The 26,508-nt window shown below is 28.8% G+C and overlaps 3 protein-coding genes across 6 annotated transcripts; 1 reads left to right on the top strand and 2 right to left on the bottom strand.

The window, feature by feature from the left end:
• Positions 1 to 7,233: 7,233 nt before the first annotated feature.
• Positions 7,234 to 14,963, top strand: LOC149884451 (uncharacterized). 3 transcript variants are annotated; one of them, XM_090094481.1, is made up of 6 exons: positions 7,255 to 7,383; positions 8,227 to 8,258; positions 12,444 to 12,503; positions 12,623 to 12,907; positions 13,169 to 13,450; positions 14,289 to 14,963. In XM_090094481.1, exons 3-6 carry the CDS (start codon positions 12,446 to 12,448, stop codon positions 14,375 to 14,377), a joined length of 714 nt encoding a protein of 237 aa, XP_089950607.1. In that variant the 5' UTR covers positions 7,255 to 7,383; positions 8,227 to 8,258; positions 12,444 to 12,445; the 3' UTR covers positions 14,378 to 14,963. The 3 variants fall into 3 exon arrangements, with proteins under 3 accessions (XP_089950606.1, XP_089950608.1, XP_089950607.1); XM_090094480.1 differs by lacking the exon at positions 8,227 to 8,258 and having other exon boundaries at positions 7,234 to 7,383; positions 12,443 to 12,503; XM_090094482.1 differs by lacking the exons at positions 8,227 to 8,258; positions 12,444 to 12,503 and having other exon boundaries at positions 7,246 to 7,383.
• Positions 14,964 to 20,142: 5,179 nt separating this feature from the next.
• LOC145186869 (c-Myc-binding protein-like) lies at positions 20,143 to 22,806 on the bottom strand. 2 transcript variants are annotated; one of them, XM_090095034.1, is made up of 6 exons: positions 22,710 to 22,806; positions 22,402 to 22,474; positions 22,257 to 22,305; positions 21,993 to 22,122; positions 20,863 to 20,898; positions 20,143 to 20,270 (listed from the first exon to the last, which is right to left on the bottom strand). In XM_090095034.1, the coding sequence occupies exons 1-6, from the start codon at positions 22,734 to 22,736 to the stop codon at positions 20,262 to 20,264; spliced, it is 324 nt and encodes a 107-aa protein (XP_089951160.1). In that variant the 5' UTR covers positions 22,737 to 22,806; the 3' UTR covers positions 20,143 to 20,261. The 2 variants fall into 2 exon arrangements, with proteins under 2 accessions (XP_089951160.1, XP_089951161.1); XM_090095035.1 differs by lacking the exon at positions 20,863 to 20,898.
• Positions 22,807 to 23,558: 752 nt separating this feature from the next.
• On the bottom strand, positions 23,559 to 26,456 carry LOC149884450 (c-Myc-binding protein-like). Its single transcript, XM_090095036.1, has 6 exons — positions 26,314 to 26,456; positions 25,175 to 25,247; positions 24,760 to 24,808; positions 24,002 to 24,119; positions 23,743 to 23,779; positions 23,559 to 23,667 (listed from the first exon to the last, which is right to left on the bottom strand). Exons 1-5 carry the CDS (start codon positions 26,353 to 26,355, stop codon positions 23,750 to 23,752), a joined length of 312 nt encoding a protein of 103 aa, XP_089951162.1. The 5' UTR covers positions 26,356 to 26,456; the 3' UTR covers positions 23,559 to 23,667; positions 23,743 to 23,749.
• Positions 26,457 to 26,508: the final 52 nt, after the last annotated feature.

The raw sequence follows: 26,508 nt of genomic DNA, 5'->3' as shown, positions 1-26,508 counted from the left end.
TGACCTTAGTAGTAAGTCAGTATGGAAAGCTCTTCTTATAGCCCGTGAACAAACGTTCATGTCACAGGATAGCTTTCTCATGGATTCCGTAGAATCTTTTAATAACAAGTCTTCTAAACAGCCCCACAAGTCTTCTGAACGATTCCCAGTTGTAACAAGTGGCAAAAAACGAAGGGTTTATTTTTTAAATTTTTCATCAAGTCCTTAGACACACTAGCAATAAAAGACGTTCTTTAGACACACTAGCAATAAAAGACGTACTAACAATGGAAGATGAGCAGTTAAGTGACGATGTTGAAGAGGAAGAGTGTTGCTGAGATTTTAATTCTAATAAGTATGCTTTTAACTAACCAAACTTGCAAATATCTCTTTACCTAGATAAACTGCCGATATCTTATTGATGGAGTTGCCGCAACTGTCATTAAAAATCAAAATAAATATGTTCTATGCATTTTATAATTACATTTTTATACGTTCAGCTAAAATCGAAATCTGAGTAAGCGTTGATTATATTTCTCTATGGAAAATATTCTATATTTCTCAATTCTTTTTTTTCTTAAAACAAAATGTGAGCTTTTGTGTTTGTTGTTCTCTGTAGTAAATGTAGTTTTTGATTTTAGATTGTTTAATTTTGTTTTTGTTTATATGTTACGCCCTAAACTGAAATCTATTATCAGTTTTGAAACTTTTATTGAGTCTGTAATCATGTAACGTCTTGTTCTTGCCCTTGACTTTGCTTTAAGGTTATCCTTGATGATGATCCTGATGGTACACTCAATTAATCCAGCTTCCCTGGCCGTTTTTCTCATAGATCTTATGAATTTGCTTTTTTATTTTGACTTGAGAGAAGTACCTCTTCCAAGTTACTTCTGACGCTTATATTTGTCATCTGACTCATTTTTCATTCTGTAAACTGACCCCTAACTGCAGCTTAAAACATTTGCGATATTTGCAGGCTTTATTCTTACGGAGATCAGCTCTTTGATAGATTTTTTATTGATTGTTTTTGGCACAGTTCTCGTTAGCATATCTCAACGATTCATCATGATGGAGCATTTTAAACGAAATTCCTTACGAGTTTTTACATACCCTGTAATATAAGTATTTCGCTATAAAACATTGTTTATATTTTGATATTTAATGAGTCACTTTTTGAAATAAAGCTACGATTTAGATTTTTTAAATTTTTTACAGTTCCAATTTTCCAAGGCATTACTTTTGGGAATTCCAATTTTAATCTTATTTTGTAATATGCGATTGTTGTTCAAAGAATAATTAATTTATAATTTTGATACATTGTTCAATTAAAAACTGCATTTAAAATTGTAATACAGTTTTAATTTAAGACTAAGATTAATCATCCTTTGTCTAAAACAAATTCTATGTACATCGAGGTGTACATCGAGGTTACTTTATATTGCAGGACAAAAAAAGACAGGTTTTAACTAGAATAAAATAAAAAATAAAAAAAACATTTTTTTTTAATTTGATAAGTATAAAAAACAAACTGAAAAAAAACCCGTAAAACTTAGAGAAAATAAATATAATATTCAAATAAGCAGGGGGTAAAGTAAACTTATTTTACTTTAAATTACTTAATTATGTAAAGTACATAACTTTTTGACGCATAAGATTTAAATAACATACTTTTTGGATTCTTTATGTTGTTACAGTTCATGGTCAACATGAATCATTTATGCATGCAACTTACAAAGCAAAATGTGCCAAAGTATTTAATTGTAAAGTTGTCAATAGGGAGCTCAAGCTCTAGTTTAGAGTCTGAACATGGAGCAAATATAAGGAGCTAATACGCAACCCACCCAACAACAAGTCGTCTTAAAGACGAATTTAAGACGTCTTGAAATTGGTCTTAAAATCGTCTTAAACTGGTCTAAAATGAAACACTGTAAGTTGTCTTATTTAAAACGTCTTAAAGTCGTCTTAACTGGTCTAAAATGAAACACTGCCAGTCATCTTAACTAAAACGTATAAAAACGTCTTATGTTGTGTGGGAAGGAGCTAATAAGTCCCTTTAGCATAAGATATCAGGAATACAGTGTGACATACAGTTCTGTGACTTAAATTAATCTTAATCTAGTGATGGAGAAGTTTCGACTTCTCCTTAAAAAACTTGTTTAGCCTCCTCAACTCTAATCTGTCAAATGACTTGTGCTGACATATAATTGATGTATAAATGACCTGTAATAGGTAGATAATTGGCTGGAGGTAACACAGTTACCATAATTGTTAATTATTGACCGATAAATTACTTTATAGCTCGATTTTTAATATTATCTTTGGGTTTTGTTTTATTATTTTCGCACAAGCAGCAAAAAAATATCACAATGATTTTTATGTTTACAGTTTGATCAGAGTTTTGTCTCACCATTTTTTAACAACCTTTTTTGCTTTTTTTTTGTCCACTCCTGGCCCACTGTGCATGGAAAAATTTTCAAATATCAATTTTAGTGAATTATGAAAAAAAAAAAAAAAAAGAATAATAATAACGCTAAAAAATTTATGAAACTTTAAATTTAAACAAAAATTAAAAAAGTTGGATTAAAAATATTTATGTTTTATTTTACCAACCAATAGTTTGGGACCTCTTTAAAATAATGCATTTCCATGTAATTTTCAGGCGCTAAGTAATCGTTATTGAGTTTTTGCTCTCGTTTGGTATCAATATAATACCTTAAAGTATCGATATTGAAATCACGCGATACTGGTATCGAAGGTATCAGTTATATCGGTTTTCACTCATATAATTGATAGTCACTAAATAATCGGAATCGCGTAAGTCGATACCGAGAAGGATGGTCTCGAATAATATAGTATCGCTTATATACAAATGTCAATACCATCAATATCAATTCGATACCACACGATACCAATAGAAAAAAGAATCGTATGCTATCGAAATGTCGCATAGTTACGTTTGTTATCAATAAGAAAAAAAAAGAAAACTTGAAGTTTTAAATTTATCATGAACAAACTACATTTAAGATTTTTGGATGTTTGGTTAATTTAACCTCTACTTACCTATATTTTTTTGTTGAAATCCCAGATTAAAAATGTTGCAGGTGGATGATAAATGATGATTAGTTTACTTAAGTTGTTGAAACTTAAACGCAGAATGAAAGACCATACCTGACGAGAAACACGATACCACTTAAGATTTAATTAAAATAACGATGCCAGATGAAAAATTAATTCACTGAAGCAATACCACACGATAAATTAAATTAAAAATTGAGATACCGTTGAGACATTAAATAATAAGTATGACGTCATCGATACTTATAAGATCATAAGATCTTAGGCATAGGATCCTTGGGAATTTCAATTATACTACGAGTCAATTATATAACTTTCAGTTATTACATAAATTTACTATTTCAAGTTATTGTTTATAAAAATGAAATAAAAATTCTCGTAAAGAACCGAGCTGCGATACTAAATGATACCATCAGTACCGAAACGATACCTTCGATACCAGAATCGCGTGGTCTCGACTTCGATACTTAAGTATCGTGTCGATACTAGACGAGAACCGAGATTCGGTATCGATTAACTTGTGGCTTTAAGCGGTACCACACTAATCGAGACCATCCCTCTAGACATCAACTTACACGATACCGATTATCTAGTGCCTTGTAATTTTGCATGAAATGATTTGAGTTTTCGAAAACCTTTTGAGAGTAAAATGCAGAAAACAACAAACAGTGGGTAAATTTTTAAAAATTCTGACCAAAGTAAGAAAAAAAAAAATTTCTTTGAACTTGTTATTTTGTAAAAACATAAACAAAGGCCAGGTGCATTTTATTACGTAAGAGAAAAGTTCATAAACTTTACCAGTAACTACATCCACACAAGTCAAGCAAATGCTTTGTGATTTTATAAACAACGAAGTTTTTGCTCAAAAATGTCGTTGTTTCGTTGTGCTCAAAAAACGGTATTGTTTACAAAAAAAAAAAAAATTATGATCAATGAAAGAAAAATAATGGACAATCCTCTTCAAGTTATTTTTATAACTTTTCAGTAAGAATTTTTGTGCTTCTTGTTTAAAATTTTAAGTGTCAAAAATGTACACAAAAAAAAGTTCATTTTTTAACTTGATCATAACTTCAAAATCAAAACTTTCAAGCAATCAGAAAGTTGTGAATCTGCAATGTTCCCCACTTTCTATCCCCACTAATTATTTTTTAGACATTTTTAATAAAAGTCTATTCTACTAATTCATGAAAATTTTTTTTTGTCTATTTTTACATAGTAATTTTTTCTTGTACATGTTATGATTTTTTGGATCCATAATGGCGGAAATTCTTTTACAAAATAATCAGTAAAATTGCATATTGAATTAGATCCAAGGTTTTTTTAAGAAACTGACTTTGCAAAATGCAATAAAACAACTTTAATTAAGGATATTGCATTTTTACGTTTTTGTATTATCATATGTTTGTATATATTTTTACATTTCTTTTTGACATTGAAATAACAAAAAACATAGTTTACTTTTTGTTTAATTTAATCTTTAATTCTATAAATTTGTAAATTGTGTTTGAGTTTTTCATTCAATTTTATTTCAGAGTTCGCATGGAAATTCTTTGTCATTTATTCAATTTTTCAATTCATTTTCATTCTAAAGTTCAAATGGAAATTCTTTGCAAATTATTCGTCTGGAAATTTTTGAAATTTTAAAAAACAAAGATTTAGATAACCAGCTTAAGGTTTTGCAATCATAGTTGTGTATACAAAGACATTTATTTCCAGGTTCCAATAAATGCTTGGAAAAATTGAAAAAATTCTTCACAAAATTAAAGTTAAAATGAAAATAACCGAACAAAAATGACATTTTTGAAAACACGAGTCTTAGCTGAAAGCTTCAGTAAATATTGCAATAAGATATTTTAAATTTCTCTCTATTAAAGTTTTCAAATTTTTTATTTGTATTAAACAACTAATTTTTTTTATACTAAATGAGCAAAAGAGAAAAAAGTTCAAATGGAATGGGTCAACTGTTTTTAAATTTCGATCTAGCAAGTGAATGAACGAAAGGCTGAAAAACTGAGGAAAGGCGTTCTATATTTAGAAACTAATATTAAGCGCAAATATTTATGTAATTCAACTGATTTTTCGATTTATGGCAGGTTTTTTCGATTATTTCGGCGATTGCTGTCTAATCTTTTCCTTGACAACTCAATGGGTTTCAAATTCAGGGATGGAGGGGAGCATTTCTCAATTTATTGCTTGCCCTATCGTTCTTTCTTTCTATATATTCTCTACATATTGTTGGAGTGTGTTTTCTTTTGGTCCAAAATCCAAACAAAGAACAAATTTTTTCGTAACCTTTATGAGTTTACTTCTAAATATCTCTTTGATTTTGTCATTTAAAAATAATACAATATTACAATAAATTATTTGAAAGTTTGAAAAAAGAAATATCAAAAGATTATTTGTGATGTAAATGTTTTTTTGTTTTTTTTTAAAAGAGCTTGGTTACAAAAATCGTATTTGTAACCAAGCTCTTTGAACTGGATAATGGGGTTTGAAATAAGCTCGTTAAGGCACATTGAGCAAACGCAATATTTCACACTGACATTTTCCTTAACGAAAAAGCTCCAAATTAGCAACACGCTTATTCGATATGCTAAAAACACAGTACAATTAATCAATATCAAAGCGAAAATAAAAATCTCTTAAAAAATCAAGTCTCTTAGGTTTGCATAACGATGTTTGTATAAATGTTACAAATGAAAATCCGATATGGTTCTTGTTTCACTAAATAAATAGATGGCACATAAAAATGTGATGATTTAAATAAAACAAAAATTATTTTGCTTTATAAAAAACTTATAAAAAAACTTTCGTTACAGAAAACTGAATTTTAAGCCAGCTGTTTTTTTGTCACCCTGTATATAGTTCAATCATAGGATTCAAAATTACAGATTAAAGTGGGTCCCTAATCGGGTTATATTCAGTTTAAGTATGGGTGACTATCGATATAATCACAAGTGTGCAATATAAACTATTTCTTGATTTTAATCATTAGAGTATTTTACAAGTAAGTTAAGTCTCTGCACCAGTAACATTTGACATTTGTTAAGTTTTACATTTTTTATACAGTTTTTTCTAAACAGAAATGAAAAAGAGTTGAAATTGATGGAGCCTTTTGCCGTAATAAACTCAGTGTGCCACTTTGCTTATTACTGGTGGTACTTCATATGTAAAAATTTACAAATGTTTTCCGATTGAATAGTAGAATCTAAGTCAGATCTCAGTCGCCGCTCTTCTTGGTTTAGACCTCTCTCAAGTCCATGTTGTAACTGGCAGAATAACCACAATATGTAGAATCGTATACAATTTGAATAGAGTGCAACAGACTGTTAAAAGTGCAGCAGACTGTTAAAAGTGCAGCAGACTGTTAAAAGTGCAGCAGACTGTTAAAAGTGCAGCAGACTGTTAAAAGTGCAGCAGACTGTTAAAAGTGCAGCAGACTGTTAAAATCTCTAGAATGTTTTGAGTTATATTTTTTTTCTTTTAATTAACCTCAAATTTTCTCATACTTTAATCTCAACATCAAAATTTGATGCAGTGTCACTTTGCACATTGAAGCTTTTTTTGGCAGCAACTGATAGTAAACGTTGTTCGCACAACAAAGATTCCTTATTTTTGAGAAAATTATAAAACGCAAAAACTTTTCCGTCTTTAAACCTTCGCAAAAATGAGCATGCGCAAAATCCGGAGCTCTTAAGTTACACGCGAAACTCTTTTATGAATGTTTTTTTTAACTACAGTATGCGAAAGATTGCTTTCTTTAATTTCATAGCATTTTTTTAATTTTTTTTTACCGGCAAACTAAAAACGTGGCCACACCTGAGAAATTAAAACCAAATTTTCTTCTTATGATTGTTTTTAAGTAAAACTTTTCAGTAACAAAAAATTTAATTTAAAGTTATGAATAATTAATAATACCAATCTTTTTAACATTTATAATTAATATCAGATTTAATATTAATATTAAATTTGCCTTTTTGATATTCAAATCTAAAAGTTGATGGATTTAAAAGGCCTACGTTTAAAGTTTTCTATGTGAACCTCTTGAAACAATCGGGTTATATATTCGTGCTTTGTTAACTACTAAAAGATGGGACGATGGTATTAATGAGAAGTTCTTGTTTTTAATAACCCATTTTTTCACTCAAAATCACTATGACAACGTGAACTAAGTTTATTTTTCCAAAATTATATTCATTTATCGCCAATGTTTCCCAAATTATATTAAATTATCGGAACACTGTAGAAGAGCAGAAAAACTTTTACCTTAAGTAAACTTTACAGAACGTTTCATTTTTACAAACTTTTAATCTGCGAGGAAAATTTTCGGTAAGTCTCAACAGAATATTATGTTTTTCCATTTGAAAGTTTAGTGAGTTCTTTGCAAAACAATTGTTGCAACGTTCGGCTAAATATCGATTGTTCTGTGACAGAAAATCAATAATCCATTCAAATCGGAAAAGGGTAATAAATGGTCAATCATAGTTCCTCTCTTGCGCCTCAGAATACTTTGTTAACGTATAAAAAAAACTGCTTTCAACCATTGCTTAAAATCATTTTAAAAATGTTAGAAAAGTTTTGTATCTGATTTTTTATTTTTATTTTTTAATTACAAGCTTCAATCATTGATTACACGGTCACAAACCAGAAGAAAAAAAACTCGTGGTGAGGCAATTATTAACAATTGTTGCAATAAGAACGAAACAACTCCAGAATTGTAAATGTTAAGGGGTTTTGGTAACATCATCTTAAGAGAATTGATTTATGTGATTGACAAGACAAGCAAATGCATTCAAAAAAATCAAAAAAATGGCATCAAAAAAGTGGCATTAGACCCCTCACAACTTTTTTGTAAATAGAGTGCCCTTTTTTAATATATCAAATTACAATGATTATTTACTTAAAAAGTAAAAACTTTTCTTTCATAAAAACTTATATTTTATATTTTATAGTTAAAAGAAGTTAAAAATAATATTTTCAATGAAGTCTGAAAAATAAGAGATTTTTATTTTTAATCTAAATAAAAGTCTTTATTTACTTTTAACATAATCTTTTAACTTTATATATTTCAAATGTATTTAAAAAAAATCAAAATCTGATTTTTTTTGTTCAAATTAGAAGAACTTTCTAAAATAAAATAGTATATACATATTTTTTTATTTTAAATATCAGCTAAAAACATGTTCCACTGAAATCCAAGGAGATATGTGTTTTTTTCATTTAATAAACATTTTTACTTTTAGAATATGAAGGGAAACCTTACGCGCGCGTGAACGCATATGCGTGCGATGTACGCGTCAAAAGTCCACGTAGTAAACAAAATTTTAACGAATTTGAATTCTTTGATTCAAAAAAACTATTATTTCCACATAAAATATGTTTATTTACAATGTTTATCAAATTTTACTGAGTTTTTACCGTTTTTTGGTCATCCTAAGTCATTGTGCATCGCATTAGCATACGGTGACATTTTCAAGACAAATAATCATATTTTCGCTTTATAGTTCATTATGATTAGATAAGATTTCAGAGGATGCATACTATTGTTCCGCTAGGTCAACCCTATCACACCACCAAAGACTTTTCTTGGAGCAAGGGCTTTTGTCGGACAGAGGTTTGCAACTTTGTATAATACATAATCTACCGTCACCTAAATGTAAAAACTGTGATAATATCTATCCAAAAAATTCAATGTTTTTCCAAAAAACAAAATTTTTCAGTAAACTATGCAACGCACAACTACCTTTTTCTAAGTATTGTGCACGTAGGAAATTAACCTCGTGCTTTGATCATTAAAGGTTATTTAATATATGTACAGCAGTTAAATGCAATTGTCAGCTGCAAGACTGTTTCATATTTTAACTATTATTCAGCTGAATACAAAGCAACGGTTAACTGTCATCGCAAAATTTAAATTATTTATTCAGACTAATGAAATTTAATATTGTAATTAAATGTTTTTTTAATGCAATTTAAGAAAACGATGAAAAATCTCTGCTATTGCATTGGGGGTGACTTAGTTCGCGGTTGCAAGATAGACAGGATGACAGGATGTGCTCATTTTATTGCTGACCTAGTTTATTTGTTGCACATCATAGCAATTCAGTTTTTCCTCAAGGACAATACTGTTTTTAACGTCGGTTTGCTACGACTAAATATTTCAATTAAGCATAACTGCTTTTTGGCAAACAAAAATATATTATAATTCCTGAAATAAACAATTCAAGCCAAATTTGTTAAAAATTAAAACATTTTTTTATATTTTTGTGAAAATTATTGAAATTTTCATATTTTGTAACTAGAACAGTTTTACTTCAGGACAAACTGCATTGCTAAGCCATCTGTGTGTGACCAGGCCAAACTAACCTTTCTTAGTTCATCTGGCCACTTAGAGTTAGTGTAAAGTAACTGGCAACTTTTCAGTTTTTGTGGAAGCTGAATAATAAAAGGAAAATCTGTTATTGGTCAATTAATATTTGATGTTTCGTTGTTTTATTTTTCTACTTTTGTTTGTTTGATCTGTAATAAAAATTATGGCGTAATAAACTTTGAAGCTTTTTCCAATGAAATGTTTGATCTGTTCAACTAAACTCAAACACTTTTAACAGCCATGTTTTCCACTTCTGCAATGTGTTGTACCTTGGGACAAAATTACTATTGTGTCATGGGACATCCTTAGGTACGTATACTTAATTTTTTGACAAAATACATTTATCAATTTACAGAGCTGGTGTAATTCCATTGTGGAAAGCACGTGAACCATCCATCACGTGGTTAGTAATTTTTATATTTCTAATTAATCTCCAACTTATACTATTTGTGAATACGTTTTAAGTGGTTTTTTAATGACATTTTTTCAGGGCTTGTGGATGATTATCTTATAAAAGAGTTCTGTTTATTAAAAATAAAAACATCTAAATTCATTGTTGTGTTTATCGAGAGAAAACTACAGTTGGGATAGCTGCATTTTATGCTAATCTATTCATTTGTAGCCAATGTATATAGCGCTAAGTTTAAGATCAAACTTCATAAGCAAGCTAATTTGTTTGCTTTTTCTCTCTTTTTAGAACAAGAAGAATAAAAAATTACAGATAATGATAAGGCTCATCAACCAACACCTGTGTAGTGGCAAATGTAGCCTAACCATCATCATGGAGATATGAAGTACAGATCCTTTGAACGTTTGCATAATAAACATTTACAGTTGTAACTTCAGAAATGGTTAGCTTATTTCCCAAAGCTTCAGCCAAAATGAAAATTTCATAGGGTAGATTGCCAGGAAAAATCAGAATACTTACAGATACACAAAAAAAGAAGTCAGTTGAAGAACGAAAAAAAATTAAGGTTTTAACAAAGTATTGAATTTTATATACAAATTGACATTGTATATGAAATTCAAAAATTTGTTAAAACTCGAAGGAATTCTTTCTTATTGAGAGATGAAATGCCCTATGAAATAGAAGAGGAAGATCTAATATGTAAATTACGTTCAAATTAAAAATTACCATCACATTCACGAACCAATGAGCGTCTAAAACCTGGTATTGTACCTTGGAATACAATGGATGGGGCGTAAAATGCGATGCATGGGGCGTAAAAAATTAGTTATTACTCCCTTGTTAAAAAACATACCTTAAATTTTTAGGCTTTGTTGTGCTGTCTAAAAAGTAGCATTCAAAAAAACTCATGTAAACCTTGCACCAAAATGAACATATTTGTTCCTAAACTGTCCCTAGGAACAACAAATGTCCATTTCGAAAAAAAAAAGGGAAATTTCTGACAACTATTTTCTTTTCAAAAAGTTACTTTTATTGCTATGCCAACTTATTCTTTGTTTACCTGTATCCTGTCAGGTAAACAAAGAATAAGTTGGCATAGCAATAAAAGCAAGCAATAGTTGAAAACTATAAAAGCTCAATAAAAAAAAGTTAGAACATTTTTTGTGGGTCAACGAACTAAACTAAGTTTTTTTGTGGATAAAGCAAAAAGAGAAAAAATTTTTGATAAACAAAAAAAGCAAAGAGTTAGAGGTCAGAGGAAAATTTTGACTACAGAAAATTAAGCGGAATTTTTGCCGTTTCTAATAAAGAAAAAGAAGAAAGTTTCCTAACCAAACAGTCCCCAGAATCTCAACCTTTATTTTCTTATTCTTTCTATTTAACCCTCAAACCCATACCTCCTTAAACCTCTACTAACCCATCTATTACACAATCACACTTCTGACGATAATGATACTTTTAAAACTACCGCCTTCATTCTACAACAGTGTCACATTGAAAACTACCGCCCCTCACAGTGCATTAACGAAAGGAGCGAGGCAAAAAATGTTTTAGAACATTTTCTGCATCGCTATTACAAAAGTTAGTTTAACTCAAATGGAAAAATCGAAATAATTTTGTGCGTGTATTAGTTCAAAGTGAACATCAAGTAAATAAATTTATCTATTCTTCATCAAGCCAATTAACTTATCTATTTCTTTGTGTGGTTGTGTCTGATTTGTGTATGATTCGTGTATAGCTCGTAAATGTTTCGTGTACAGTTCATGCTGTTGTTGTGCTTATATATGGAGTTGTTAAACGAGTTCAATTATTTATTATAAATATTATTATACAATATAGTTAAACACATATCGTAGACCATAGCTAGTAGTAGATGAAGTGCTCGAGTCTGTTGTTGTTTGATAGTTGACTGCAAGATAGGAAGATGCTCCGATAACCATGATTCCCAAGGAGAACATTAATTTTTTATATAATACTAACCAATTCAAACACGATACGTTTAACATGATTTGATTAGCGCAACACATGTAATGGTAGACCCGTTGACTTCTAACACTTAAATCAAAATATGCATAACAAATAATACTTGAAACTGGTCTTTGTCGCCTCTTGTAAAATATTTGAAAAATGCTTGATAAATATTCCAAGATGTTTAACTCAAATATATCATTTTAATAATTTCCCAACACATTTAGAAACTCGCAATCTCATTCAAAAATACTTATATACTATTCTCAACATCTTAAAAAAATCTTCTCTTCTTCTCTTCTCTCAAAAACTTTTTTTCAGATCTGAAACCTAAACAAAATAAAATCGAAGCCAGTGTAATGAAAGGACAGTGTTTGGGGCTTGTTAATGTTCTTAAAAAAACATCATTTTAACATTTCTTGTAAGGTTATTGTATATGTTCAATTAGATAAATCAGATCAACACAAATAAGTTAACAAGTTATGAAATAATATAGATATAATTTATATCAAAGGACGAGCATCTACCTGTTTTTTTTTTATCCCATTGCATACCATTCTATGAGGGGGTGGTGCAAAAGATCAAGCACCAGCACGGTATGCGTGTGATACAGCAAATATTTAAATACGCTTTTGTTTTAGAGGATGGGAATAGTCTTATATCTAGTTCTTGTAATCTTCTATAATCTTAGTTCTGCTATTGGTAAGATTTATTATAGATTGATAAGTTTCATTTTTTGTGCTAAATATCAGCTGGTTCAAACTATAACAAGAGTTATACATTTTTCGAGAACTAAGAAACTTTATTCTTTTGTTTTTTAGGTTCTCTTGGCATAACAAACTTACGTAGGGCGTCACCAATATATAAAAACAGAGTTGATATAACTTGGGATGCCATTCCTGATGCCACTCTATACCAAGTCATGGTTATAAAAAATCCTTTTCCACAAGTATTCAAACAAAACGCTTCAACAAATATAACGGCTATAAATCATCTTAATCCAGGATCCACTTGCACAATTACTTGTATAGTTTTGGAATTCAACAACACTATTGCTTCATCAGCAGTGTTGCTAAATAGTTTGGTAAGGCTGACGATGAATTCAGGTAAATCAGAATAATTTATCTTATCATTTTTATAAAGTTTTAAAAGTTCTTATTGGAAGTCTTTAAAACTCTACAGCGACAATTTAATAAGATGATAAGATAATAAATAATAGTTTTAAAATTTTTAAAAAAGGACTTTTTCAATTTCATCTCAAACTAGAAAATATGCTTTGCACTTAGAAAATATAGAAGAAACAACAGAATCTATGTTTTGTAAAATAATAGAGCTGTGTCACTCGTGAGCAAATTTATCTTACTTAGATGCATATCCTGACATCACAAACGTCAAATCATCGTCCAGAGCAACAAGTCTCAACGTCTCTTGGGATAACTTCACCAATGCCACATTGTACAAGATCGTTTACACTGGAGGGAACATTACTGAAGAAAGGGAATTAAAAACCAAGACGAATTTTATAGATATAGTTGGCTTAACAAAAACTACTAAATACAACGTAATGGTTTTGGTGGCTGAGATAAACAATGTAACACCAGAACGTGCGGCTCAAAGCAATTGGTATGCTTTTAACACAACATCTGAAGGTAAGCTTCACCAACCTTCGTCGGGAATCGGGACATGTTCTTGATATGTTCTAGAGAGATCCCGGTTGCTTTAGATGTATCATTGAAAATTATATTTTATTTAATTTTAAAGAAATTTGCCAACTATCTATGGATAGAATAATGTTTATATACGTCGCATAGAAAATCAAACGAACAACATTCATTTAAGCTTTGAGAAGATGAGTTATCACCAATGAACTTGAGCAAATGAAATTGAATAATTTTAAATGACTGAGTAAAGATCGTTTAGTCGGTTTAACTGTTACATATATTTTCAAGTGAAGGTCGTTATCAAATATTTTACGTTGAGGACGCGAAAACGAAACATTTTCTCAACAAGAAATTGAATTTTCTTAATTAAAAAAAATTTTGAATTTATTTAAATTTTGAATTTTGATTCTAAATGAATTGTTCTCCAAAAAGTCTAATCTTCAAATTGATGACGGCTTTATAAAAATATGGCATTCTTTCCATCAATTTTTTAACGCTTCCTATCTCAATCCATGATACCAGAAGGTTTTCTCAAAAATCAGATTTTTATTTTGGGCTCTTTGCGCGCATGGTTAAATCCAGATCATCTTATAACACCTTAATTGGATTTAAACTTTACAATTAAGGCAACGATTTCATATAACTGATTTACCTTCTATCTTCTACTTTGAAATGGAGTGTATAAACATTCCATTCATAGTATCCTTTTCCTTATCATTTTAATCTTTTCTGCATTTGTATTGATTATTAACTTTATTACAGATTTTTAGATCTGCGCAGTTCCATTAGAAACGTCGTTATTTATTGTTATTGCTTTTTTTGTTAGGTGGCCAACCAAGGATGGTCTGCCAAATGCTATCGAAGCATATCATTGGATTAATAGTTTTTAACTTTTTCGCTTATTTCTTCGTATAGTTTTATAAAATTTTATATAACTATGTAAAGCCATAAAATTTTTAGAATTAAGATTGTGGCTTCATTTGTTTTCAATTATACAAAAATTTCAGCCTTTTTTTAATATAAACTATTGTAACAGACCATTACTTATCATTACTTATTCATCATCTACTTTTATTCTTTGTTTCTTTTTTTAACTTTGACCTTCTCAAAAAAAATGTTGTGTCAATTAAACTTCTATATTTAAATGGTCATGCATTGTTCTACGTTATTTTTGAAGTAAATATTATACTTTTAATAATAACTTTATTGATTAATAATTTTAACACAAAACTAATGGAGCAAAGTTTTGTTTTCGTGAGCTTGAGTGTTATGGGTGATGACATCACAAGATGTCGTTTTTTTATTGTTGTTTTTTTATTGTAAAAGTCTTGATGGCAAAAATTATTAATAATATTTATGCACTAAAAAATTATTAATAATATTTATGCACTAAAAAAATTATTTTTTTTTTGTTAAACCACATCAAAATAAAATTTCACGAAATATTTCACGAAAGCTGTAAAAATATATTATGATTACTTTATAAAATATTTCTAAAATGAAGTTGATAAAAATTGATATTGATCGTTTTCGAGTATTTTGTAGTTCGAATTTTGTAGTTCGAAAGTCACTCAATTATATTATTTAACAATTACTGAACTAGATAATGCCAGCCGTAAATGATTCTTATACATTATATTCTAGATTTTCAGTTTAGTTAGTATGAGACATTTAGAGTTAAATATATACATAGTGAATCATTAATATGAAAAATACGGATAGCACAAGTAAACAGGAGTCTGGGTTCAGCATGCTCAATTGTTATTTTTTCTACCTTTTACATCTTTCTACTTAAAAAAATATATTTAAAAATTTTTATATAGTTTGTTACAGTTCCTGTAACAAAGTATATAAAAATATTTAGAAATTAATATCTTCTGAGACAATATGGACTTTTTCGTATTTACTTTATCATACGCTCATCATATTACCTATAATAAGGATCTCAAAGACTGTCTTGATGAAAACGTTCATCACGTTTTTCCATATAGAAGAACAAGGTGAACGAAACTCTCATGTTATGAACTTAGACTATGAGTGCTGTTTGGCAATGCGCTGTGCCAGTTCTACAGTCTCACAGGAATTGGCAGAAAGAAGCCGAGCGAATGAACTCCATTGAAGGCTCAACTGCCAAAGAATAATTTGCTTGGTTACATGGCAATATCCAGGTCCATTTATCAAATTAGTATGCAATAACTTACAATTATGCCATATAATATCAGCTAAATAAATTAACGAATTCTTTATATGTACAAAATTTTTATTTTAACATACAGTAAGTTCTAGCTGTCATGGACGCACCCACTGTTACTACTTTCGTTATTGTTTTCATATGATTCAAATGTTAACAAGAACAGAATAGTTGATGCTCTCATGGCCCATATAATACTAAATATTTAGAAATACAAAGTTTCTAAATATTTAGCTTTATATCAAATATTAAAAGCAATTTTTGAGAACGTGAAAACAAGCTGATAATTGGTGTTAATGATAAAATTATAAATTCACGGAACTGATATCATTAAACGCTTTATGCCTTTTAAGCACACCATGCGGCTCTGAGGTTAATCTAATGTTAATTTTGAAGTTGTTTTTACACAGCACCTTAATACGACAAAATGTATTGAATTGTCACACACTGTTGAAAAAACTTTGAAAATTTCCTTTACAACCAATTGCGAAGTCTTGTTTTTGCAAACTAACTTCGAATATTTGTCTCGATGTTCTTTTGTTATTCATTTACTTACATCTTCAATTATATCCTCGTTGCAGCATAAGAAACCCCTATTTAAATGGTATGCTTGTAAAAAAAAAATACAGAACGATTGTTCATTGATGAAGTTGAATTTATGGTGATGCTTCAAAAGTTTTTTTCTCCGTCATCAACTATTTTTCGGTCGCGTAATAAATTACTTTACTACGCGACCGAATTCTTTGCTCTACTCATGGCTTCTACATTTATAATTTACTCAAATCTATTTAACTCCTTCCTTGTTTTTGATTGTTTTCATCATTTTTTAACTTTTTTCAAAACTTTATATATATATTTGAATAGCATTAATAATTTTTTGGAAAATGACAACATTTCAAAGTCTTTCCTAATATGTATAATTAAAACACTTTCTCATTATTTACAAAGAAAAACTATTGCTATACAGAATAATGCTAAAACAGTAAATAGTGAAAAGATTTAAGTACTCATAGATCATAAATTACCAATATTGTAAATTGGTTTTTACTATTGATTATTTAATTATGGATTTTACCAACAATGAGGTGATAAGTGACAAGCAACTTACGATAAAGTGTTAAGTACCAATTAAATTTAGTAAGAACTGGAATGAAACATAAGATAACAGAAAGTAATGAGTAATGATGTCAAAACTAGAAAACGAAACATGCGCGAAAAAAATCACCTTCAACCAATTCTGACTAATATTATTTATTTGCAGTAAGGGTCTGCGTCTCGGAATCGTTTTCTCGAAATGAACCGGGAAAAGCGTAATGAGACGAGGAATTTCCCGGAAAAAAATTACGAGACAAAGGAAACGATTATCCCGGAATAAAGTTATAAATTGGGACATAAATTTTTTCTCGAAATTTAAAAACTGTGTCCCGGATAATTACAAAACGTTACGAGACAGATCAATTATATTAACAAGATATCTAACTCGCGCTTTCGCAGTAAAGAATATTTTTTGCCAATCAAGTTTGTTTTGCCAGCCAGAAATGAAGCACAGTGACTCAAAACAACAAACAAAATGGCACTAAATCCCTCACAGTTTTTTGGTAAATATAGTGCCCTTTTTTAAATAATATTAAATTAGAATGATCATTTATTTAAAAAGTAAAAACAGTTTTTTGATAAAACTTTTGTTTTACATTTTATGGTTAAAAGAAGTTAAAAATTTTAATATTATTTTCAAAGAAATCTAAAAAATGAGAGATTTTTATTTAGTAAAAATGGAAAACTTTTGATCTAAATTAAGGTCTATATTTACTTTGAAGATAAACTTATAAGTTTATATATTCTTTGAAGAAATACAAATGTCAATGAACCCATAAAAACCATGTCTTCCGCCATTTTTTAACAGTGGTTTATTATATCAAAATAAATGAAAATGGCGGAAAACAAGGTTTTTCAAATTTCTTGAGTTTTTTACTTGTATGACTTGTTTCAACATATCAAATATAGTTTCAAGAAACATATTTTTATCATCATATGCTACTTAGAAATTTTTTAAAATGTTTTAATTTGAATAAGGATTTACTATTCAAGAAGTGCTAGATATTTGAGTATTCTGTTTCAGTTTTTTCTATTTATAAATAGAAAAAACTGAAACAGAATATAACGGGGGCCAAAATTTTTAAATTTTAGCTGCGTTAGGCCCCCTTATATTTTGTTTCAGCACCCCCACCCCGTTTGTATGTATATAAATGTATATACATATATATATATATATATATATATATATATATATATATATATATATATATATATATATATATATATACAGATATATATGTAAAAACTATTGAAGAATCATTTAGCAACATTATTTAAATAATAAATACTAATATTTTTTTGTATAACAGTTTAATGAATCCTTTCGAGTTTATTCCGTAAGCGCACATTCCGAAACGCTCCTTCCATAAGGAACTGTTTTGCAAGTATTCTTTCGAAATGATTTGTTTCGCAAGTTTCTTTTTGTAAAGAGTTATTACGGAATAAATATTATTTATTTTTTTCGTATAACGCATTACGGAAGGTGAATTTGCGCAAGAACAACTTCCGCAATAGCAACTTGAAATACGGAAGATAAAAATGCGAATTTTTCGTAAGTTTTTGTTTACGGCGAACAACCCTAACGCAGACCCTTAATTTGCAGTCTGTCTATAGCAATCGAGTCTTAATTCATGGAGTTCCATAATAGCTTCAGTTTTTTTTAAGCCTTATGAAAGCTCTTTTCTTGTCCCCAGAATCTGAGTCAGTCGAATCAAATCAACATATACAATTAAGTAAACATTCTACATTTGTAATAAACATTTTATATATGATTATAAATTTTATATATGCAACATACAATATATTATACATGCAATATACAATATATATACATTTATATATATATTGTAGTTATACATTATATATATAAATAGTAATTATGTAGTTATACATTATTACATACATATTTATATAGAAGTAAATGTAATTATGTATAATTATACAATAATGTATAATTATATAAAGTATATAACACTGAGGAACAACTTGAAACTTTTTTTCTGTTGATGTCGATTTTTATGCTGGTTTTAACTAAAATTGACGCGCTGATTCCAAATTTGGCATCTTGTTTTTTTTCCAGCACGTCAAGTTTTTTTTTTTTCCAACATGTCAAGTTTTTTCTGCGCAGCTCAACATATAAGGAAAATTCCATTTTTTTTAGAATTTTTTTTTTTTTAGAATTTGTTTTTATCTGTAGTAAAACTTTGTTTGCATTGATTCTGATTGGCAGTTGCAATTGAAAGTGTGGTGAGTGGTGTTTACAGCTTCCAATAGGTCAGTACAATTAACATGTTAAAGTTATATTTCACTGTATGCTATTTTTTCAGCTTATATTTTACTGTATGCTATTTTTTCAGCTTGTAACTATTTTATCTTAGTATTTTACTTACATAAGAACTTACTAGAACTAAAATGAACAATGGAGATAATCATTGAGATGTTGCAATACAACAAACACAACTGGATCATCTGTGTTGACCTTAAAATGGTGTGCTTCTTTCTTGGTCAGCAAAGTGGGAACACAAAGTATCCCTGCTCTCTCTGTATGTAGGATAGCAGAATTATTTGTCTCTATTCAATCCAAAAAAGCATTGGATGGAGACAAATTGGCCCCCAAGATCAGATCTTAAACCTGGAGATCCCAATATTCTACATAGCCACTGGTTGACTGGAAGAAAATAATATTCCCACTTCTGCACATAAAACTAGGTCTCATGAAGAAATTTGTAAAAGCATTGTCTACAAATGATAAGTGCTTCAAATATATCATCTTGCAATTTCCTGGACTTTCAATTGCAAAAATCAAGGCTGGTAAAGTGGATGGTCCACAAATTCGGCAGCTTATTAAAGATGAACAGTTCAATGAAACTATGCAGACCTTAAGAATAATGATTGGTTATCTTTCAAAGATGTTTTCAATGACTTTCTTAATTACACATGTGTAAGTAATTTACGCAGAAATTGTTCAAAAACTATTAGAGAGCTACAAAGCACTCGGTTGTAACATGACTATTAAACTACATCTTTTATATTACCATCTTGTCAGCTCTCTAGAAAGTCTTGGCACTGTTAGTGAGGAACAAGGTGAACGATTTCACTAAGATTTGAAGGTTATGGAAGGTTACAGGGTAGATTATCATTTGGTATTAGTTTTCATTTCATAGGAATTTAAAACTAAAATCGATGAATTTAAGTAAGTTTAAATATTCCAATTAAATATTTATCACGAGATTGTGTTTGAAGACAAATACATTGTCTGCAACTTTGCGAAAGAGGGATTTAAGCTAGATTTTTTTTCTAGTTGGTAAAATTACATTTTTCCCCTAAAGCGTAAGTGGAGTGCGTTTAATGTCTTCCAAAAATATGTACTACAGACCGCAAAATTTGTACGAAATAAAAAGGACGACAATACTTTTTTTTTGTAAAGAACAAATTACAATCAAACTATAGAAATACAAAGTTACTCCAGACGATAGTTCGCATAAAAGTTATAACCTTATGTAGCGATCATTGTTACGTCACCTAAAATGGACACAAAAAAATTATAATAAATAATCAAGGTAGAAATATGTTAGAACTAAACTGATTGGTAATTTTCCGTTATATTGCTTATGCTGCGGTCAAAAATATGTCTATAAAATACCCAGATTTAATAGCTTAATTACTTTGAGTGTATCAAAGCCTTTGAGTTACTGTTTTGCACTTGATAATTACTAAATAAAGACTTAAAATTTGATTAGAATGATTATCAGGATATTCTAGAAATGCTATCCATTTTCGGATAATTAAGAATTTTAAAAATTTTTCTGGTTTACTCTGCTAGCAGTGTTGATTTTAAAACAGCTCTATTCTGCATCAAGTTTATCAGTGGTTCTCATTTTACTTGCTGTAAGTAAAAACACTGCTAGAAACACACTCAGTATTTAACTGAAAACTTTTTTAATGTTAAACAGAAAGCTCACATATATTCATATATTGAGAAATTATTTAATAAATTCTATTTAAAAATCACATTTTTAAGCCTGCATATGTGTTATGTGTGAGAGTGTATGGTGTTGCAAGAATGTGGATTAAGCATATAACTTTTAACTTGAAACTAAATTATTTGAAAGACCTGTTTATCTTCGTCTTTTCCTTCTGCTTTAACAAACTGAAATAAATAATAAGATTTAATCTTTTTACAGAAGATTCATAAGATTTTATTAATAACATCACAAGCAAATATGGTACGCCTGTGTGAAAATTTAAGTAACAACAAAGGTGTCATTATTTATATTTATTCGGGTAATATTTTTTTACTACCTTATATTCATATATCTTAATTTGATAAACTAACAATGAATAACCTGTCATAATATGGGTTATAATTTTCACTCCTATATTATATTCAATCTCTTTAGTTTCTTTATGCTTAATGGATGGCCATATTTGTAAATTTAATCATGCTATCTTAATTGGAGTTAATATGCAAATTAAAACAGATTAATCTTAAAAAAAAGTTTACTTCAAATGTTTACAGACTACCAACAAATGAAATGCACAGATTTCACAGAGTTGTTATAATATAAGTAATGAATTTTATTGGCCATATGACTAACATACAATTTTACTGGCATTGCGATTAACTTTTTTTGCTCTTATAATTTTAATACAAAAATTATTGACCTCATGATTAAAATATAGCTTTATTGGTCTTGTGATTGACACAAAACTTTATTTGCCTTATTATGAACATACAACTTTATAGGCCTTTTGATTAGGCTGAATGCAAAGATCCCACCTGACTCTTTTACACTCTTTGGGCAAAAATTATTAAAAGTTCTATATGATAAAACTTCTTTACAACTTAAAACAATAATTTTTCTGGAAAATAAATAAAAAATAACTAAAATATACAGAGCTAAATATTTGTGGTACTTCAAATAGTTTTATTCCTTAAGTCACCAAAACAAAACTAACAAAGAAAGGTACATTAAAAAAAAAAACCACCTTTAATTTAAAAAAATAATAAAAAATTAGTGAACAAATAATCTTACAGTTACAATACTAAGATGCTACTTGTTTTGACACTTAATGAGCATTCGACTTTAGTTTAATGTTTATTATTTGATGATCAAACTTTATTACTAAAAATCTTTATTACAAATGATTAAAAGAACAGAAAATTTAAAGCATAACTTCTTAGAAACTGTTCAGATAAATAAAAAAATACAGTTTAGTAATAGTTTATCAAATTTCTTTTACCTTGCTTTTTAGAATGGAAAGTTCGATTTCAAGTTCTTTGTTTCTCTCTTTCAATTGTGATATTTCCAGTCTAAGTGCTTCAACATCGGAAATTTCTGGTGGTCCTCCAGCAATATGCTGCCTCAAAAAGCTAAATGAAACTTGTTAAGTTCTTAATATAATTGCTTTAGTTAAAAGTTCTTAATATAATTGCTTTAGTTAAAATTTTTTTAGCCTGCAAGTCATTATGGAGGTGCAACTTATTATAAAAATGTGAAAGGATACTCAACTGCACTTGATGGTTTTTCAGGCTCTTCATAAAGTGCCACAAGAACTAAAGAAAAGATTACCATTTGCTAAATAATTTCATACTATAATCTTTTGTAAAAATTTAGGCAAATACTAGAATTAGCACTAAGGCAGTAACCACCTTTAGTTAAAGAATCAAGGACACCTGACTTCTCCAGATATCGACGAAACTCTTCTCTTTTAGAATCAGCTGGCTAAAAAAAACATCGTTGCCAACTAGAATTAAATAGCTTGATAACGAAAAAAATCATCAACACAAGTTATTTTTGGTAGTAACTAAAGGTTTATTTCAACCCAAAATATAATTAAAGATGACGCTATCTATATGTTAAAATTTTCGAAAAGATCGAAGAAAGGATAGCACAGCTTTTAAAACCATGTCAATTTTTACCAATGCTAAAATAAACAGTTACAATGCCAAAAAAACACCTTATAGTTGTCGGCGGTGAAATCCATTTTTTATCTACTGCGAAAACGTCACATTAAGCATTATCTTGTAGATTCTAGGAACCGATCTGAACGGTTACTAAGAAACAACATGACCATTGTATTTTTGGTGAGTTATAAAACCGGTTTAAACCCCTTTCTATGCTTTTATAACCTTACTGTTATAACCATCCCCTACTAACAATACAATCATAGAAAAAATTTGAGAAAGATATCGAGAAGTTTTACAATAGCATACAGAGGGAAAAACTTCTTAAGGAGAATTTCTTATACCTCCGTTAGTTGACAATGCACGAAATTTCAAAGCGCGAAATAACCACTATAGTTTCCGAAAGTTTGGTATTTTCCTACCTCTTGGTGGTGTAAATGTTTTCTGATAGCTAAAAGATGCTAATTATTAGATAATCAATATTTAAGATTGAACAAAAAAAGCTTTATTTTATGTTTAAGCCTGTTTTCTATCCTCTGGTATAAAAATTCTTTAGTTATAACCCTATTAAAAAGAATGTATGTATGTATGTATGTATGTATGTATGTATGTATGTATGTATGTATGTATGTATGTATGTATGTATGTATGTATGTATGTATGTATGTATGTATGTATGTATGTATGTATGTATGTATGTATGTATGTATGTATGTATGTATGTATGTATGTATGTATGTATGTATGTATGTATGTATGTATGTATGTATGTATGTATGTATGTATGTATGTATGTATGTATGTATGTATGTATGTATGTTTTAACAGGGGACTGGGTCTAATCTAAGAGAAAAGATATTTAGGAACAAATTTTAAATTTTAAGAAATAAAAAAAAACACAGTTTGTGCAAAAACTTTATTTCATAAATTATATCTAACAAATAACAATTAATTAATTAATATAAAATCAAAGATAAATCTTGAGGCAAATGTAGAAAATTACGTCACTTCCTAAAATTAGAAAAATATTTATGTCAAAAGTTTATTAAAAAGAAACTGAGGGACAGAACGAAGGTTTAAAAGTACCTGTTGGTTATTCTTCTTTCTGTTCCGCTCTTGCCAGCTAAAGTAAATAAGATTTGGATTAAACCCTTTGTGCACTTGTACTTTACTTTAAAATAATTATGTTAAAAGAACCTGCTCGCAAACAATTCCTCCAGAGAAATTAACACGATTATTTAAGTGTGTGTGCGTCTCAAGTTTTTATAACTTTAATTCAGCATTAGTTATTTCCACTATCATAACACAAGTCAATTTACGAGTTTAAACCAATAGAAGTTTTTACTTTGCTTTTGAGATCGTCAACTTCAAGTTCAAGATCCCTGATCCTGTTTTGCAATTGTGATATCTGTTCTGAATCCGAACTCTCTGGTTGCACTCCGCCAATATGGTGTTTTACAAAACTAAGCGTGTCAAGTTTTAATAAAAGAAGTTTTACGTAGCTAAAAGCTTCAATATTTTGCAATATTTGAATGTTTACATATATATATATATATATATATATATATATATATATATATATATATATATATATATATATATATATATATATATATATATATATATATATATATAAACACACACACACATAAATATCTTTTACAAAAATAAAGAGTATAAAAGAACGCACATTAAGCGTGACCTAAAAAAGTTGAGAAATCATAACATCATTTAATTAAAATCCACATTCAACTTCAACATACAGAAGTTAAAAAAATTAAAATAACGGAAGCTAGATTGTGATTTTAAAAAAAGCGCAACGAGATGACCAGACTTTAAATGATTATAAAAACTTACTTTAAATGAACTACGATCAAATGCAGATAACATCTCTTTAATTTGTCAAACTGCAGAATGGAAAAAAATCTACTTTTTGTTGAATGTTATAATTTTCATAACGAAATTTTCAAAATAGTTTTTAAAAAGCATATTATTTACTGGCGTTTTAACTTATTCACAATTTGCTGGACGCCATAATGTGCGCCCTTTTTTACGCACTTTAACTTGTGTGATATAAAATATTAAAAAAAACTGAAAAGATACTCGATTGCACTCGATGGTTTCTCAGGTTCTTCGTACAGTTCCACCAAAACTAAATGCAAAAAAAAAAAAAATGGTGTTTAACATTTTTAAAGTACCTAATTTTAAAATCTGGAAATAAAACCATTCATGAATGAAACATTGTTTTACTTTGGAATTATTCTTGTTTGTCGATAATTTTTTCGACATTATTAATGCAATTTTTTAATTTAAACTAACCTTGTTTTTGTTTTTAAAAAATATTTAAAAAAATTAATGAGGTTTCAGTGCTTGCTAAATGAGTAATTTTTTTTTTTTCAACTAAAACTTCAAAGCGCCAGGATCTAGACAACCACTCGTTACTACTCGTAACCACTCGTAACTACTCGTTACTACTCGTTACTACTCGTAACTACTCGTAACTATTCGTAAAAATTACCTTTAGTCAAAGAATCAAGCACTCCTGATTTTTCAAGGTATTTACGAAATTCTTCACGCTTTGATTCACCAGGCTAAAATAAATATGGGAGAATATATTATAAGTAATAGTATTTGAATACGTATAATGTTTTAATATGGTAACAGTAAATAAATAAATGAATAATAATAATTTATACTATAATTTAGATTGTAAGAGAGAAGCAATAGAATCATGAGCGCAAATAATCAAGCTATAATGGAGTTTATTTACCTTAAAGTTGCTGTCACCTCAAAATTTACGCACGTGGTGTTTAGCACACTCTCCATTTTATGTTGGAAATTAGAAACTGAAAATTCCTATAAACTAAACATCTTGTTTCCATAAAGGCGCAGACACACTACAGATTTTAATTACCCCAAAATGAATTGTAATTAAAACTTTGTATACACAGCTATAACTTTCATAAAATCTATTAAGAAATATTACTTTTCTTTTTATTGGTAATCGAGTTTTATTTTATTAGTAATCGAGTTTTATTGTATGGATTTTAACCATTAATATAAATTGCGAAATTCTGGTTTGAATTATGCCTTGTAGGATACTTTTAAATTATTTAAGATTTTCTACGCAAGGTTCTTAAAATCGATGCGATTGTCAGTGGTAACAATGAAGTTTTCAAGAAAGTAAAATACAGACCGTGGTGCTTTGCAAACTAAGTAAAACATCACGTTTCAATTGTTTTCTAAAAATCTTTATAATTTTAGTAATCTATAGTATTTTTCAAACCAAAAAATTTCATTGAAACATTGTCTACTAGATTTACTAAAACTAAAAAGTAAATCTCTCTTCTGTTTAGCTTGTTTTGAAATAGGCTTTAAAGTGAATAATGCCGATCACTTTTAATCTTAAATCATATGCGCAACGAATCTTGCGGTGAAAACCCTCCGTATCTTATATGGCTATTTTATGCAATAGACCTTTGATGAACTAAATTGACTAAATTGCAATTTCAAATAAGTTTAAAAATAAAACCTCGCCTTTTTAACCTTAAAAAGTAGAGTTTAGTGAATATTTGACCTGCTTCATTTCAGTTTAAGTTTAAACATTCTAATGTCATAATTATGATTGTTGAAAAGTTAAAGATACTGTGTACTTACACGACTTTCTTGGGTATTTAAATGCTGTTCTGACTCAAACATCTTTAGAACGTACCTCAGGCGCAGAAAATAAGAAATACAACAAATCTAAATGTGGTGCGAAAGGAAAATATGTTGAATAACACGATATTAATCATGAAACCTTATTCAGAAATTTCCCAGCAACGCACTAACACCATGAATTATTAAAACTTG

This window comes from Hydra viridissima, unplaced genomic scaffold (genome assembly GCF_058129835.1).
Source record: "Hydra viridissima isolate aposymbiotic clone 2 unplaced genomic scaffold, HvirCarnegie_v1 scaffold_8, whole genome shotgun sequence".
Classification (NCBI taxonomy): domain Eukaryota; kingdom Metazoa; phylum Cnidaria; class Hydrozoa; order Anthoathecata; family Hydridae; genus Hydra; species Hydra viridissima.
The sequence above is the reverse complement of the archived record's forward strand: the minus strand, read 5'-3'. Positions and strand labels throughout refer to the sequence as shown.

What these genes read in the sequence shown, in the direction of transcription:
- LOC149884451 (XM_090094480.1), top strand. Translation starts at nt 12,446, where the DNA reads ATGGGAATAGTCTTATATCTAGTTCTTGTAATCTTCTATAATCTTAGT. An exon ending in TAATCTTAGTTCTGCTATTG is followed by an intron (nt 12,504 to 12,622) that starts GTAAGATTTATT and finishes TTTGTTTTTTAG; the next exon opens with GTTCTCTTGGCATAACAAAC. An exon ending in AAGGCTGACGATGAATTCAG is followed by an intron (nt 12,908 to 13,168) that starts GTAAATCAGAAT and finishes TATCTTACTTAG; the next exon opens with ATGCATATCCTGACATCACA.
- LOC149884450 (XM_090095036.1), bottom strand. Translation starts at nt 26,355, where the DNA reads ATGTTTGAGTCAGAACAGCATTTAAATACCCAAGAAAGTCGT. An exon ending in AAACCATCGAGTGCAATCGA is followed by an intron (nt 24,120 to 24,759) that starts GTATCTTTTCAG and finishes TGACACGCTTAG; the next exon opens with TTTTGTAAAACACCATATTG. An exon ending in TTGACGATCTCAAAAGCAAA is followed by an intron (nt 23,780 to 24,001) that starts GTAAAAACTTCT and finishes TATTTACTTTAG; the next exon opens with CTGGCAAGAGCGGAACAGAA.
- LOC145186869 (XM_090095034.1), bottom strand. Translation starts at nt 22,736, where the DNA reads ATGGATTTCACCGCCGACAACTATAAG. An exon ending in CCTTGATTCTTTAACTAAAG is followed by an intron (nt 22,306 to 22,401) that starts GTGGTTACTGCC and finishes TCTTTTCTTTAG; the next exon opens with TTCTTGTGGCACTTTATGAA. An exon ending in TTTCCATTCTAAAAAGCAAG is followed by an intron (nt 20,899 to 21,992) that starts GTAAAAGAAATT and finishes TATTTATTTCAG; the next exon opens with TTTGTTAAAGCAGAAGGAAA.